Source organism: Pavona decussata, unplaced genomic scaffold, assembly GCF_977016875.1.
Source record: "Pavona decussata unplaced genomic scaffold, jaPavDecu1.1 SCAFFOLD_37, whole genome shotgun sequence".
Lineage (NCBI taxonomy): Eukaryota > Metazoa > Cnidaria > Anthozoa > Scleractinia > Agariciidae > Pavona > Pavona decussata.
In genome coordinates this window covers 1702209-1719781 of record NW_028145459.1, presented here as the reverse complement: position 1 = coordinate 1719781, position 17573 = coordinate 1702209, and the positions used below count along the sequence as shown (strand labels likewise).

Sequence of the window (17573 nt, the reverse complement as noted above, 5' to 3'; positions counted from 1 at the left end):
TGAGAAACAATAGTGACTTGCTTGCGCGCGTTTTCCCGCCGCTGGCGCTGGTAGCATTTATTTTCTTCGAGTTCTGATTGGTTTGTTTGTTTGCTTACGTTTATTGTGATAGGCCAGAGTATTTTTTTTTTCACTTAAGCTTTAGTTTTACAACACTTTCTGTTCTATGGTATACGTAAATCTAGTTCTTTCTTTCTATGCATCTCGCGCTTTCTCAGTTTACGCATGTCTCCTTACGATATGAAGATGTGACTGGTGTCGATAACTAAACTGGACGCTATTTTGTCAATCATGGTTATTTTACGATTCCTTGCCTGGTGATTTCGCGTAAGTTGCCTGTATATCTGAACGCTCCTGGGCGAAGCCACCCCAACCCCGTCACCCGGGAGCGTGGGTAGCACGTTTAGGTAAAAAGCTTTTGAGTAAGGACGCTTTTTGTCAGAACTGCTCGGCCAGACCATTCCGTTCGTAAACGGAATGTACCAATTTGAAATAATAAGTTTTATGCTAGTCCTTCGAATTTCTTCAAAATAGCACGTACCATTTTAGGCGTGATTATTTTTAAAGATTTTCCAGCACCATCCGTTTAAAATGACGCATTTGATTTACAGACTAGCCGGTGTGGACTCCCAGTTCTGGTAAATGGAAAGCAATCTAAGTCCTACGCGGTCAGTCGTTTTTATGGGACACGCATTACCCTTGTCCCCATGACTGCGTGGGAGGCTAGCGTCTCGCAGGTTTTCGGTCAGTTCGTGGGTATACAAAGGGGGTGGGGTAGGTAAACTATTAATATGTTGGCTTGAATTCCAGACATTGAGCCGGTGAGAAAATATTAAGGCATTTGCTTACATTATGGGTGAGATCCATTTGCTCAGATGATCACAATTTTTCAATGTGAAATACAAAATGAGAAAAATACTGAAATCTATTTCGTGCAAACTAGAGCGACTAAAAGAGGAGCAGTTATACAAATTGGCGAACGATGGTTTAGAAAACGAACAATCTAAAACGGAACAGGTAAGAAAAGTAAGCATCGCCACTACTACATTTATCGCTCAGAGAAAGCGCTGATTCTACTGCGAGGCACACAGATGCAGAAACGGTAAGAGACCAGGCTGGGTAACATAATGAATCTACGTTTTCATGATGGCTAATAAAACAATCGTTAGCTTTGGGATTATTCGTCGCACTTGTTTAAAAAAGAACCCTTGTATTTTTTTTAAAGCGTCACTTTTCTACCTTTTCACCACATTAGCCTACCGACTCCCGAGATGTACAGGAAACTTGATGAGCCGTGAAACGTGTAGAACAACAACCAGACCAAGCTACTGGACAAACTATGTTTACTTTTGATTAAAATACACGCTGAACTGAACAGAACAACACAACTTATTAAGGTCAGGATATAACGACATTTTTACACAACATTGGGAGCAACGACAGACAGTAATTGTCTTCCAGAAACAAGTTACCTTTTGAAGTTGCTTGTTCTAATTTCACAACCAAGTTAGTCTTTCAAAAAAAAAAAAAGTTCTGGGATCACTGTCGTCCAACGTAGCTCTCTGTTTTATTCAGGGTGATGTCGCCTTTGTTTCGATCTCTCCACTGTAAGTTAAGTGGTTGTTGTCGGTCTTGGCCACTTTCACCTCGTACAAAAGGCCTTTGGGTAGCAGCTTCTCCATCTCATTCTATATATACACTGAAAGATTCTCACCTGCGCTCATCGCAGATTTAAAGTAAGGAATATCCAGATCAAGATTTTTGTGATCTAGGGGATCAATCACTGACCTCAAGTGCTCTGTCAGTTTTCCCACATGCATCACCATTGAGGTCTTAGGAGGCTTGTTTCCCAGGTAAAGTGACTTTAACCTTGTGGTTATGTCCATGACCATTACGATTTGTGCATTTTCCAAACAGGAATTCATTTTCGTCCGTACTGAGGTCTGGATTGAGAACCCTATGGCTGGCGCTGAAGGTTTCCTTCCTCGAAATATACACAACAGGTGAAGAGGCAGAGCTGTGATTCATACTTAATACCGTGTGTCTACAGAGTACAACTATGCAGTAAACGTAGAGCGAATGTACATTATTCCAAAATGGCTATCATTTTAATGTTCTTTTGTTCGTATTCAAATCAGCCCTTCCTACCTCGTTCTAAAGCTCAAATATCAAAAGAATAGTTTACCTTGAACGAGGGCAGTAAGGCAAATTTGAAAGCAAACAAAAGAATACTAAAAGGAAAGCTAATTAGGAATACTATGGTGACTATTGTGTTTCCTTTTTCATTGCTCAATCAGGGCTTTTTCCTATGTTAAATAGGTTATGTATAGGTTGCCTTATGAATTTCCTTCGTAATCATCAGCGTAATTCCGCTCTTGAGCTGCGAGATGGGGGCCGTGGGAGTAGTCTAAAGAAACTGTGATGCTACGTGGGTGGGGAGAGGAAACGAATGTTTGGTTTATAGGTCAGCCGCGAGAGGATTGGGCCTGGGTGGTGCAAAATCCTCTCGCGGCTGACCTAACAGAGAACTTGCTCGAGTTGGTATCTTAAGGTAAAGAGATTCCAGTGCCGAAGTCTCGAGCGTTAGCCCTTCGTCGAATAACGCTAATCTCTTTACAGTGGCCAATTTACTTTTAGTTATCAACTCTGTTGATAAACCAAATATCCGTCGCTTTAGCTGCTGTCGATTCCTCCCCTCGGTTCTGAAGAAAAGCGACGCATTAGCTGTGAATGTTACCAACCGAGTACAAGACTACAAATCGAATCAAATTTATTTGACATTATACTGTTATTCAAAATAAATAACATCAGTAATTCATAAAATTAAGAATATATTGCATTTTAGAACTGTAAAAAATGAACATTATTATACCGTCAGCCGGTATACTAGGCCTGACAACATAAATGTCTCTATGGGATAAACAGTCATTATTCAACCATTAACTCTATACTGAATCTCTTAGCCTGGGGAGCTGGTGGAATCATGTGCCTTATAGGAAATAAACGCTTCATGAAATTAACGCAAATTTTAAAAATTCACCTTAATTTAAGTCGCGTTAATTTTTGTTAACGTTAATTTCCGCGACCTTAATTTCCATTATTATCGCCCCAAATTCTCGATACACTCCAGAAAGAAAACAAAGCATTGTTTTATCACGGTGGAAATCCGCCGGTATCATGGACACTGCGAAGAACACTCGAAGTGGCTAAATTCCATCGCCTAACAATACATAGGGGCGATTCCACGAACATTGTTTGCATTTCGGATTTTGACACAGTGTTAAAATAAATTTGTTCCTTTTGTCTGAGCAAATTGTGTTTCTTTGTGTAAGTCGCGTTAATTTCCCTCATTTTGAATATCTAGCACCTCTTTCGCGTTAATTTCCTTTATTGGAAAGTAATTTTTCCTTCAATAGACCATTCCGAGTTGCTTTGAGCCTCATGATGAAAGCGAGGCCACGTGCTAAGTTTTTGTTATGAAAATAAGTTTTTATTCATATGCAAACAAAACTAATTTTCATATGAAAAGTTTTGCACTTAGCCTCGCTTTCATAGTGAGGTTCACAAAGCCATGAGCGGCGTCGCCTTTTCCCCATTCCCCTCGCGGTTTCACCGCTCGTACGCCCAACCTTTGCCTTCGCCCAAAATTCCGCCAGCTACGCAGGCTATCATTTATGAATCTCGGAAATATATAGCTGCGTTAAAATTAACCAACATTAATATTTCACTGATATATCACCTATCGTTTTTTACTTCCTACACATTCAAAATCACGAACAATCCTAAGGCCTCAACTGATATGTGGATGAGGTGCGGGGGTAAAGGAGCAACTAAAGGAAATTTTAATAGTGAACTGGTTTCCCTCCAGGCTACGTGGAGCCCTTTATATATTTCTCAGGAAAGCAAAGCGAGTGAACCACGCGAGCACGCGCGAAAATTGCCTCCCGCGAGGAGACGCGAGGCGGGAAGCAATTTTCGCGCGTGTTCGCGTTACCTTATCAAACATACATGTCACAAGAATAAAGGAAATTGTCTCCAAGATGTTTAAAGAAGCAATGTCACGGAGATTTCTCTGTTTTTGTCGAAGCTGCTCAAATATTTGACAAGGTAACTTTTCGCTAACATCACATTGTTCCTAGGGCAGCGAGAATAAAATATTAAGTGATTTCTCCTGTGAAGAACAAACTAGTCATTTTTTAGCGATTTCTACAAATTAATACGCCAGAAGAACTTGAAAACACTGGCCAATGTTTTCAAGTTTCAATCCATTTCAATCTTGGCCATCCGCGGCCAAAGATAACTAACACTAGTTTGTGTGTAGTAGTGAGGTTATTGTTAACAAAACTGAACCATTATTTTAATGATTCCGTCGATACAAATATGTTTTTTGGCCATTCGAAGTGACAAAAAAAAATGTGACACTGCGCCTTTAAACAAATCCTCCAAACTAGTGTCATAAGTAGTATATACAGAACAGTAACAAGAAAATGCACGATGATATTTGGGCTTCATGGGTCAAAACATTGAACAGATGAAAGAAGTGTTTCCAAGGGGTTGCCTTGAAAGTCGGTTGAATCATGAACCTTAAAAGTATCCCAAATCACGTTCGTAAAACCTCTTAACGAAATATTTGCTAATCGTATCTCTTAAATTCTACGATATGACATCGTGCATTAGCTCCCTTCTGTCAGCTTTGCAACTCAAAAGGTTTGCGCTTCCATTTAACAATTGTTAAAAATTTATCAAAATCACAGAGCACACAACCGCTACGTTCACATCACAGTTCAAACAAATTGACTTGTAAATTTGTAATTAAGTTAGAAGGTGAAATCGATCAATTTCGCCCGATAATTGCACCGCAGATTCCAATCCACTTTACGGAAAAGATGGTGGATGTACATTTTACCACAATACCTTGCGAAACCTAACACAGCCAAAAGGCACATCGAAAGCGATTTTTGGGGACAAAATTCGTCCCTGTACTAACAAAATTGTGTATGCTAGGTTTAAAGTTTTTAGAACTTTTCTGTGTGTGTATGAGTGTTTTTAGGCATTTCGTACGATATGAATTATGGGCAAATGTACTAGTCGCCATATTTTTCGGTACAATGGATTACACAACTTTTAAGCCCCATTCACACCAACAAAACATGTTTAATTAAACCAGGTTTAACAAAATGAAAATTGGCAACAGAAATCTGAACTATTGGCTTTGACATAGGATTCAAGTAAACTTTAACTTTATGCTTTCATTTGTGCTAAATCTGTAGTCAACAAAAATACGAAAGCAGCTTTTATAAAGGAAACAATTTTAAACTGTGTTTAACTAAACAGCTTTTAAACGTATTTAAGCCTTGGTGTGAATGCGGCATTTATCTTGCAAGAGTGGACTGAGTTGTAACAGAACAAGAAAGATATCATAATCAATTGTATAATGTGAACATGCCGTCATACATGTGAGTGAATTGATATGAAGGTTACACCCGGCAAGATGTATTTACTTTTTATACAAAATTATGTATTATTTTATCAATGTACCAGTACACAGTATTTAATGTAAAATGTAGTAATACCAGAGACAAATTGATTTTTACAAGAAACAAAAATGTACATATAATCATGAGAGTCTCTGAAAACTATAAAGCTGATATAGGACTATTTTATTAAAACCTTTTAAACTTCTGTACCGGGATAGCTTGAATCTTCCAGGACACTAGCAAGCCATCCAGCTAAATCAACCTCCTTGTCTTCAAATCCAAGAATAAATGGGTGTTTCTGCAAAAAGACAAGCGAGGTTTATCATTGTAAAGCTTTAGGCTAGTTTCCTAAGCTGACAAAGAAAATGAGTGTGGACGAAAATTGGCCCGGTTTATAAAAATCTGTGGAAATGCCAAAGATTTTTTAATGATAAGGCCGATTTTCACCCCGTGCAACACCAACAGAAAAAGAAATCAGCCGACAAAATTGTAACGTGTAAATTGGCCCATGCCATTGAACCGACTAATCGGGCTGAAAATTTAAAGATTAGCACTGATTGATCCTTCATTGAAGAGATTTAAAATAACGTTGACGGCCCCGGGGCCAGATTTATCTTTCATTTGCCACTCTCTGTTTTTAGTTTCTCAGTAAAATTGAGTAGTTTTGCATTAGCATCAAAGGCCAGAATTATCTTGCACTGTTCTCATCTATGTGCTAGGGAAACATATTATAAAAACGCAAATCTCACGTTTGCCATTTGCCGTAAACGCGACTCTAAATCTCTATATTATGAGCAAAAGATAGATAGATAAATAAATAAATAAATAAATAAATAAATAAATAAATAAATAAGTAAATAGACACGCTGCTAGGAGTTGATAGAAGTGTTATTGCTATGTTAAACACAACCTTCTGTTGAGAACTATTCTTGGTTGATACTCGCTACATTTCCGATTTTTTCGGGCCGATGAGGTTGTGTTATTTAGTTTCCCACAAGTATCACCAGAGTATTCACTTAAGCGCAAATTGAGAAAATATATACTTGGGACGTTTGAGTAAAGCGAACACAATGGAAGAAGAAATGAGGGAAACGTCCATGAATGTTACATGAAGCAGCCTATGGATAACCTAATAAACCTACTGATGTCAAATTTTAATGCTTTTCCCTGTTTTATCGGATTATCCTCCTTTATCCTCGTTTACTCTCCAGTTTATTGGCGAGAGTAGCCCCATTTTCCTCCACAGTTTGATCGCTGATTTGATGAAAACCAAAATTTAATGTAAAATTCGATATAGACCCTATATATTCAGAGTTTCACGCAGGAAGCGAGAGAATACTTACTAACAACCTGTTGTACTTTGGTCGGTGTCGGTAGTCTTTGATCAAGCTGAAAGAAAGGAAACTTCTCGTTAAATCAAGAGAATGCTGACTGAAGTCTTTTTAAAATCAACATTTTAAGCTTCTGAGGGCTTTTCTGAAATATGATGTAAGATATGTTGTATTTTGCATTATTTTCTTTTTAAATGACCTGAATTGATTTGTGATTAGTTTTAGTTTTTGATTTTAATGCATGACCCCACAAGCTACAAAGCTTTAACTTATTATTGTGCTTAAATAAAGACTCTCTGTCTGTCTGTCTGTCTGTCTGTCTCTCCTAGCTTTGCTTGTTAGCCCTGTCCAACTTTGAGCATTACACAAGTCCTCTAATACAAAGGACTCCCACCATCGCTAAACGGAACTCGTTTCCTCTTGGTTTCTACACTCCTTTTCTAGTGGCTACCTCGAATTGCCACTAGCTTTTAAATAGATTTCCAAGTAGAATTACAATAGTTGTATTGTTTTTTTTTTTAAATAGTAGTTTGATGTTTAATTTGAATTGTGCCTGTGAACATACATGTATTGACAAGGAACATTTTCCACAGAGAATGACTGGTTATTATAATTATTAAGTCATAATTTGATCCTGTATGGAAAATAACTGCAACTAATGTCGGTATATTCTCTAAATATTACTGAAAGGTTTAAAACACTTACCATGTTCGAACAAAAGTTTTTAAGTTTGTGGAGAATCCCTGTTCCTTGGGTAGCTGGGGAGGGTCTTCACTCATTACACGAGATAACACTTCAAACTCTGTGGTACAGTTCCTGTAAGGAAACTCCCCAGTGGCTAGCTCCACCTGAAACACAATACATGCAAATTTGATAATATAACACTGGTTCTTCAGGAGTTACCCTGGCTCCCTGCAAGTGATTATTTGATGTACACGGTCAGCATTCTCGAGTTTAAGTGTGTGAAAGGGCTATCACCTAGTTACTTGAGTGATCGTCTTGTGACAAGATCTACTGTTCATGATTGCAACACAAGAAATAAGTACTATGTTAATATTCCATTTTATCAATTGGCCACAGGTCAACAAAACTTTTCTATATACTAGAGCAATTAAACTCTGGAACTCATTGCCACGTGAGATCACTGCTACAGGCAGCCTGCATACTTTCAAAAAGAAACTTAGAGAATTCTTTTTTAAATCAGTTCTTGTCAGCTTGGAGAGATACCTATTGATGTTTTTATCTATTATTATGATTTTAACGCTTAGATATTTTATTCGATATTTTAAACTTCTGAATTATTTATATGCTTATGTACATTGCGTTTGAAAAACCCTGACTGAGAGATTCAATAAAGTTTTATTTTTCACTTTACTTTACTTTTAACAAGTCAGTTCCACTCACCCTGGCACTGGGCCAATAGATGTGCTGGTAAGTTACAGTTAATCCATGTACAAAGGAAATAAACTGACTTCTTGTAAGTCGCAGTGAAGACCCAAAAATCATTTGATTCGTATAGGTATTTTTCAGACAACCCTACCTTCTACCTTAATCTAGTGGCCAGCCAAAAGTAATATTCCCCAATTTTTCAACAACTTGGAGGTAGAATTTAGGATCTTCTGTTTGTTATCATTACAGTCTTAGCCTCAAGGATGTAACTAATAAACCCAGCCAGCTCTTTTGAACGGTATGTTTGTATTCTGTTGAAATTTCAGTGGGTGATAAGATCTCTTTCAGACAGCTCTTAGCGACATAAACAAAAGCATTTGCTTTTATCTGTGATATTTAAATTTTATGGCTACATGTACTAATGGCTAGCTAATTCCAGTTTATTTTATGATTTATTTAAGTGTCAAAGTATTTAGCACTGTAGACTATAAATCATTGAAATAAACATACAAACTGAACATAACATATGTTAAAAATTCCAGCTGATGGGAGGCAAACCAGTTGCCTATTGACAAAGCGTGGCCTTGGATTTGAAAACGGGGCTACCGTGAAACAAATCCTAGTGGTCAGAGCAGGACTTGAACCCAGGGCCTCCAGATTACCAGTCTGGCGCCCTAACCACTAGCCACGCCACCTCCCTCCCTCCACATAAGAATGTTTTTATGTACACAACATTGCCTCACCAAAGTTATTCCCAGACTCCACACATCTGCTCTGACATCATAATCTGGGTTCATGGGGTCGGGAGGGTCAATACGCTCAGGCTGTTGAAGAAAGGTCATTGGTTCAACCAAACAGCACACACAGTTTATGTAGGGGCTAGCTAAGCTAATAAGTGTAAATTTAATAAACACGCAGGGACATAAAAGTATTTAAAGTCAATTTGGACTTAATTCACTGTTGACAAATGGAGGACAGTCATAAAATTTTAGACACCTTTTGCAATAGCCCAATTTTGATACATTAAAATTCAGCCTGAAACACTGCGAGGCTCTGGGGAAGAAACCCATATAAACTCTTTAATTAATTCCCCGGAGACTCGAAGTGACGTTATTGTTTTAATATACTGAAATTTGGCTATTCAATTGAGCTTCTCACCCTTTCTGGATTTCCCCAAAACTTCAGGAAAGCACCGAAATTGAACAAAAAATAAATCAAGGAACACTAATATGACAAGAAACATAAACATTACAGTAAGATAAGTATTTTTGTTCATTTTAAAAGGGATTCTTCATTTTCTGTCAACTGTTGGCTGCCATGGTTACACCAAAGTCATTGAAAACTAACCAACCACATCAATTTTTTACCATATAAATTTCTTAAAAATTGCCTAAGTTTCATGACGTTTGCTCTAATTAATGTCAAAAAAGTTATCCAGGTTCAAAGTCACTGCAGGCAGAATCCCCCCCGCCCCTCCCCTACTAGGTCTAGACAGGATTAATGACAGATTTGAAATGTATTGTCTGCGTACTCCAGATAGACATAATTATTAAAATGATAACTTTGCAAAATAGTTCTAATATAACAGAACTATCATTTTCATTTATAATTTAGAATTGTAGTACTGTCACTTGTCCCTTGTCTACACTATACAGTACATACACAACTGAGTATTGTAACTCACAGCCATATAAGCTGCACAGCCAGCACTTCGCGTCTTCGCTTTAGAATCCACCAATCGACCACTAATGCCAAAGTCACAGAGCTTGACAGCACCATTGTGATCCAGCAAAACATTGGATGGTTTGACATCTGCAGGAAACCATAGGCTCTTATTAGCATTCAATCAATTCAGCAAAACAGCTAGAACCCTAATTAGGAGTTTCATTAAGGGCCGGGAACCAATCAAATTGACCATCAACCATCAAAGCTATCCCCCCATTGCAACCCTCTTACATATGTTACTTAATAAGCAGCTGTGAAAGAAAGCCTGAAAAGAAAAAGAGCACTGCACTAGTATCCCAGAGGTCATGGGTTCCCCGTTCAAGACTGAATTTTTTTTCAGGCTCTCTTTTCGCAACTGCTTAAGAGTTGCATATATAACTGCATATTCGTTCTTTCTTCCACTGTTCAAATATATGAATTTTCATACAGTGTATATTCATTGTTATTTAAGAACTTTGCTACACGTAAGTATCAAAAAAATAAATAATAATAATGCAAACACCATGAAGGAAGACATCTATTTGATCATAACTTGCCTCTGTGCATAACACCATGTTTCTCCTTGAGATAATTTAAAGCCTTGACAATCTAAAACACAAAAAGAAAAAAATCTTCTTACAAACCTTCATTTACAGTTGCATGTAGTGTAATTGATGTGTTTACACTAAAGCTGAACGCAACAGCTTAAGACTATCACAAACAAACTGTATACTTACAGAGACTGATATTTTACCCAGTACGTCCTCTGGAATGGGGTCTTGAAGTTTCTTCATCAATTTATCCAGACATGTTGTCATCAACTCCATACAAATATACACATCAGACTGTAAAATACATTACACAAAATCAGCATCAACTTGTCCAAAATTAAAGCCTTAACAACCACGAACAGAAAGCCATGACCTGGAGCCTCTATCTCTTATTAGTATAAATCTACTAGTGTTCTATCACGAATGTCATTCTCTGATTGGCTACGCTACTCGCTATCTATTCTGTGATAGATAGTGAGTAGTGGTTCTAAACAAAATGGTGGCCGCTTCGTCGCGTTTTCGAAGTACCTGCGATGAGGAAATAAATAATTTTCTTGTTTAGTTTTCAACGACTAGTAGATTTATACTAAACAATTAGATTATTCGCTCTCGATTTCTATGCATGATAGTTCATCAACTATCACGCGATAGAAATCTCAAGCTCATAATCTTATTGTTAATAATAAACATTGGGAGTCAACTCGCCTTTGGTGATCTTCGAACACCTAATATTCAAATACCCAATCAAAGAAGACCAATGGCAATCAATTAACCCTTTTATTCCCAGTATCAACACGCACATTCTCATTACCATTCTTTCTATATTTCTGTGGCACTAGTTGGGAGAATTTGTTTAAAAATCAAGACAATTCATCTTTGGTGATCATTTCATTTATTCTCCTGACCCATGTGCTTGATCAACTAGTAATCTTGTAAGGAGAAATGACATGCTGATCACTATTGAGGCTTAAAGGGTTAAATTGTCATCTACCATACCCTTTCGTGGGAAAAACAGTTCTAAGACTAAATTTACTCAGGAAAGGGTTGACTCAAGCAAAGACTGGCAATACATACTGCATAGAGGCTCCGAGGCATTGGCTCTTGTCGCAAACAACGGTATCATCCTAAAGTGACTTTAAGGACGGTGCCTACTTTTGTTACTACCCATATGTTCTGCGCATCTCGAGATACATGTATATTTACGTGGTTCAAAACTATGCGGAGAAAGCAGAACTTAGCAAGTGCTCTTGGTATTCAAAAAGAAAATTGGGGGTAACCATGCATTTTTTAGGGATAAAAAAAGCTTCAATTTTGAACAAAATGCCATACATTTCTTTGTATTTTACTGATTTTTAGAATAATTGTTGCTTATTAATTATCTCTTAAAAATGCGTGGTTACCCCCAAATTTCTTTTTGGATTTCAACAGCCCTTGCTAAGATCTGCTTTCCCTACATAGTCATAAACCAAACAAAAATATTTCTTTATTAGTAGGCACCATCCTTAACACTGTACTCTTACAAGTATAAAAGAACTCACTCTGGAAATATAAGATCCCAAACAGTTGACAATAAATGGACAGCTGTGGCACTTCATGACTACTTCAAGGTCCATGAGGATTCTCTTCTGTTCTTCTTTATTTTGACTCCGACGCATTTTCTAAACATTGACAAAGAAAACACTGTGACATGAAGAATGCGACATGTGTATACAGATGAAGAAAACACAACAAAATGTTTTGGAGAATCCAAGAGTTTGTAGATAACAAATTTATAGGCAGGTACTTAATTTTGACACATTCCCTCAGACTGACAAAGTGTTTTTGTCAGCTTATGTACTCTGTAACAGCAGGAAAACTAATTTTCTTTATTATGAAATAAACAAAACATTCTAAAATGCTCTGATAGGACGTTATTTACAGTGTACCATACAGTCATATAATTTGAAAATAATTTTGGAGTTTATCTCCAAATCTCTAAATAAATGCAATGTTCATCTTTCTGATAATAAGCCTAGTGGAATGTCAGCAAACACCACCAGTCTATGAGACTTTCCCTGAAACTGATTTGGCAAACATCTTGGTTTGACATTTCACTGATTTGATTTTCATTGACTTCATTGACAGCTATACTTTTACAAAATTTCATCACTTAAACTTTTTCATGAAAATTAATTTTTAAGTTTATGATAATAATGCTTATTTTTAAGTCAGAGTCACATCAGAGTCATTTTCATTGGCTACAAGCATGTACTGCTAATTCTGACTGGCACTGTTTTTGATATACCATTCCCGCAGACAACATGCTTTATGCATCCACACAAAAGTAATGTCATTTTGAAGGCAATAGAGTTACCACAAGAGGTACGTTGAACGGTGATTCAGCAAAAAGTTTAATTTTGTTTAATTACAACAATTAGCCTCTTTGAAAGTTAAAACCTTACTGAAAACTTTAAGTGAGTAAAAGGTTTTGAAAATAAAGTTATTTACAAGTTGACACATCTTTGGGTGTTGAGTTTCTTGTATGCACTCTTGTGTGCCTGTAGACATTTTTAGCACATGCATGTGAACAATAATATTATTATTGAAATTGGTTTTTGCATAAATTATCAAGGCCTCGGATTGTGTTATCTGCCGAAGCCAAACACAAACCTTGGTCTTGATAATTCTTGCAAGCATGCTTAACGTCATCCAATAATATTATTGTTAATTATTACATAATTCAAATTCTGGTTTCCCACCTTGACAGCCATTACGTCTCCAGTTTGTTTGTGTTTCATCTTGCACACCTGGCCACATGTTCCATTTCCAATCTCTTCAACAGTTTCCAAATCATCAATAGCAAAGCTAAGACACTGATAAAGACACAATAAAATTACTAACGGCTAATATTTTGTCATGGCTGTTTCCATGACATTTAATTTTATTCAAGCTACATTTGAAGTCAACTCTTGTGTTACATTCTTGCAGCCATGACTGAATATAAGTACTATATGCAAAAATTAGTAAAAATACAGTCACCCTCCTTTAAGTGGAAATCGTTAGACAACACTATGAAAGAGCGATGACTGAATTTAAGTACCATATGCAAAAATTAGTAAAAATACAGTCACCTTCAAAATCCTTAGACAACACTATGAAAGAGCCTTCTCGGGAGAGAGGCCATGATTTGAAAACTTATCGTTGCTATCAGGGTTTTCATAACTTATGGATCTGTGCAACATTTCTGGATAAAAAATGTCACTAAGTACATGTACATAGTAAATTCTAAAATTAGCAATATTGGTGACATTAGGTTGAAATGGAAATGGAACTAATTTTAACTGTCATTTCCAGGTTTTTCAAATGACAGCAATGGTCAACTGTAATTTTAAAATCTTGCCTACCATAATGTCCAAATTTTAGGGTATTTTTTATTTCAAAACAATGCCACTTAGTAGAGCTCACAAAGGAAATGAACAACATCTAAAGTACAGGGATAATACACATGGAATGTACCAACCTTATCTCGTAACTTCAGAATGCCAGTCAGTTTTGTGATTTCTTGAAGCTTCCTTTCAATTTGAGCACTAAACAAAAGCAAAACACATGGTGTATGTAAACACTAATTATTCAGAAGCCGTCAAAGCCCAGCTCTTGACCCTCAACTATCTCAACCTCAACTATAATGTCAGTGCTTTCCTGAAGTTTTCAGGAAATCCAGAAAAATTAAAGATGGTGGATCCAAGATGGCCGCTATTTAGCAGTCATGAAGTAGTTACCACGTCATATGACGTCATCACTTCCCATTGTGGAATTCAAAGGAAGCACCTTTGGACATACTATCTATCCTCCATGTCTCACTGTTCCAGCTGTTATACTTGCAAAGTTATGGAGGCCAGGCACCCGGAGACAAAAACAAAACAAGCCCGGTCTAGATAGGTTAAACATTAGCATTTTAAGTGCTTTTCAAGGCAGTTTAAGGACCTGGTAGTTTTTCAATCCCACTATGTAAAAAATGTAACAAGAGCAAGAGTATTGTCTTTAATATAAATGTGCATGTACCAATATTATTGACAGTCCTAAGACTGATTGTCCATTCAAACTGACCTGTCATCTTCCTTAACATGACTCCCACTAGCAGTCCTCGGATGACGTCGCTGGTGTCCTGATCTTGAGCGGGACGGGTTACATACACTGGCTATGAAGGAAAAAAGCATACAACTAGGATTCTTTTCATTTATCTCAAAGTGCTCCACTCTACATCTGTCATTTATATAATGACCACTTAACAATAGGCAGCAAACTTGTAAAAAACAGTAACAACCCTTAAGGCCCTGTCCCATAAAAAAGTTTCGTAAATGACTTAATTACTGACTCGATTTATAATCACTAATTATATATTTTTAGAACTTTATATACAACTGTATTTTAACTGCCTGTATGGCATGGGATTTGTATCTAATCTTTGAAGAACTAGGTCTGATTTATTAAGTCAAGTTCACCCATACGAAATACAACAATGATCATAAACTACGGTTTTACTATAATTTCACGATTTAAAGGTCTAGTTGAGTCACCGTTGAGTGTCTTTCACAATTTCAAAATTAACATGGTTTAGAGTGTGGTATCATTTTGGTTATCGTTATAGCGCGCAGGTACTTAAGTTCTAGCGAATATTGGCATTGTACCTGAAATAAAACAAAGCCACCAACACGAAAGCTCTCGTTTAAGTGGAAATCAGTACTTTATTCGAAGGAAACGCGCTTTATAAACTCATCAGACTTTACACAAGTACCTAGACAAATATAGAATGCAATATTCCACGTACACAAGCATAAACACAGCTAACTATAAGCTTTACTCGGTTTGCAAAAGTAAAAGAAAGGACTTTTTATCGCATCACAGAAATCTGTCAGTCCGCATTCAATTTACCGGCAAAACAAACGAACTCCACGCAGGCAAATAAAAATACACTAGAAATACTGTTGATCTTTGTCATGGTGGCGTATACAACTTCAATCCACTTACCTGGTTTGGACTGACGGGTACTTGTAGCGAAATCTAGACTTAAAAGAGGCTTTCTCGGACAGGTGGATCTTTCTTCATCTTTATCCAGTAATCCACATTCCCTTGATTTGTTCTCTTCCCGTAATTTTTCGCCCAAACTATCAATTTTAGCCTGCAAAGTCGTCGCCATTACCCATATTTACTGTACCTAAAAAAATACCTCAGTTAGGCAGACATGCGCATGAAAGATCAACCTCGTTCCCAGGGAAGAAGGGAGAGAAACTTGGGAACGAGGTTGATAATGACGAGTCCCAGTTGCTTTATCCCCCGGTTTATCCACTGTCACTTTAGTCACTAACCAACGGAAAATTGTAATTGACATTGCGAAACTGAGATGTTCTGCCAGTCAAAATACTAGCCTGTGACTGGTCAAAACTGACTGTGACTGGCGTCGCCAAGCGTCGATATATAAATGGCTTTCCAAACTCTCAGAGTTGATTGAATTTTCAGTTTAATTAATTGAAAGCTGAAGTCACTTTAACAATTCTTTAACGTTATCATGAAATGGAAAGCCACTTTCTATTTGGGAAACTAATCGGGAACAGTTGAAAAGATTGGAGAGCAACTGCCGGTGCTTAGCGCTCGTCGTGTTTACAGTTGTGGTCGTACTGTTGTAGACAGCGGTAGAGCATCTTCCCGGTTCAAACATTTTCTTTTGTGTTTTTCCGGAGAAAAAAGTGCTTCAGCAGGTCGGAAGCGTTGGTTTTGTTGATGCTTGTCAATTCCAGTGTCTTGTCATATCGATCGTTGTACCACGCTTGAAGGCGACGAACAGCACTCTCACTCGGCTCTCAAAAATTGCAAAACTAGGGCTGCTATCTAATTCTCACCTTCTCGAGTTACGAAATTCGCTCAAGGGTTTTATTGGATGAACTTGGCTGGGAAAGGTTGGAAAAAATAAGATATAAACAACTGGCTATGATGATGTATAAAATCTATGATAATCTTTCCCCATCGTTGGATTTAATACAAATACTGGGCATTTTACAAACTCTCAGCTTGATACAAAATGCAAAATACTCAGTGCCCAAGGTATAAAAATGTTTAAACAGTCAAAATACAAGTAAATGGGACCAAATACATGTGAAATGGTTTAATTAAGTAATGAAAACTCCATTACTGACTCTGGCTTGAGTCATCAGATACGGTTATTTTCAGTCTCTTTTCACTACGAATCTGTGCAGGCTGTTCAGCACGACCGGAATAAACTTGAATGTTAACCGTCCCGATTTTGCAGTTTTGAAATACACCTCTTGTAGATGAATCGGGTAAAAAGCGAGCCGACTCAGTCTTCTCTTCTATCGAGACAGTTGACAAGGTTTTTGAGGTGCTAGCAGTCTTAGACAACACAGCAGAAATTTGTTGTTGTTTCTTACCGGATAAAGTTGAGTAGTTGTTCAACGAGTTGACGTTTTAATTTTATGTCCAGTTATTTGAATGATTTCGTTTGGAGGTACATCATTATCCACCAGCTTCTGAACCAAATGCTTTTTGGTGCTGTGATTCACGAGTTTTTTGTCCGTTTTCAGTCCTGAGTCTTTTAACATGTTCTTGAGCATGCTTCTTAGAGAATTGACTCCAAGCGGGGAGCATTTAAACCACTTTTGACCTGGTTTCGGGCTTTCAATATTAACACCAAGATAGAAAGGAGATTCATCGGTCATCATGTCTGCAGGTCTGCAGGGCGGTGATTTTTGTAGGCGGAGTAAGTATTAATAGGACAGCGATCTGGGTTGTTCTTGTTTTCGTACATTTGAGGTTTTTTCTCCCTCACATTTCGAGGGTTTTCACCAGTGCGCGTTTTCGTTTGTCTTTCTTGACTGGCTCGACGAAGCGGTTTCCCTCTGAATCAGTCTTCAACTGCAAATCACCCCAACAAAGATCTCTCTGTTCTTTACCAGGCCTCATCCCGAAGTAAATACAGTAGTTCAACCATAGAGCGTTAAGCAGAGTTCTAGGAGAGTCAATTCCTACGACTCCGCAGCTGTAAAACGGTTGCGATATCTCGGTTCATCTGAGAGTGGATCCGCTGCATTGGGTCGGTTTCCTTTGCCAATAGATAAAAGGTGGCTGAA

The 17573-nt window shown here is 37.5% G+C and overlaps 1 protein-coding gene and 1 pseudogene across 1 annotated transcript; both read right to left on the bottom strand.

Annotated features, from left to right (window-relative positions):
• Positions 1–1571: 1571 nt before the first annotated feature.
• On the bottom strand, positions 1572–2028 carry LOC146483950 (6-pyruvoyl tetrahydrobiopterin synthase pseudogene; annotated as a pseudogene).
• Positions 2029–2753: 725 nt separating this feature from the next.
• LOC146483949 (dual specificity mitogen-activated protein kinase kinase 7-like) lies at positions 2754–15650 on the bottom strand. Its single transcript, XM_085105282.1, has 12 exons — positions 15460–15650; positions 14539–14629; positions 13952–14018; positions 13191–13304; positions 11991–12110; positions 10639–10746; positions 10459–10510; positions 9882–10009; positions 8941–9021; positions 7514–7656; positions 6821–6866; positions 2754–5775 (listed from the first exon to the last, which is right to left on the bottom strand). Exons 1-12 carry the CDS (start codon positions 15626–15628, stop codon positions 5674–5676), a joined length of 1221 nt encoding a protein of 406 aa, XP_084961408.1. The 5' UTR covers positions 15629–15650; the 3' UTR covers positions 2754–5673.
• Between the last annotated feature and the right edge of the window lie 1923 nt (positions 15651–17573).

What these genes read in the sequence shown, in the direction of transcription:
- LOC146483949 (XM_085105282.1), bottom strand. Translation starts at nt 15,628, where the DNA reads ATGGCGACGACTTTGCAGGCTAAAATTGATAGTTTGGGCGAAAAATTA. An exon ending in ACATGGTGTTATGCACAGAG is followed by an intron (nt 10,010 to 10,458) that starts GCAAGTTATGAT and finishes GGTTTCCTGCAG; the next exon opens with ATGTCAAACCATCCAATGTT. An exon ending in AAAACTTTTGTTCGAACATG is followed by an intron (nt 6,867 to 7,513) that starts GTAAGTGTTTTA and finishes CCTTTCTTTCAG; the next exon opens with CTTGATCAAAGACTACCGAC.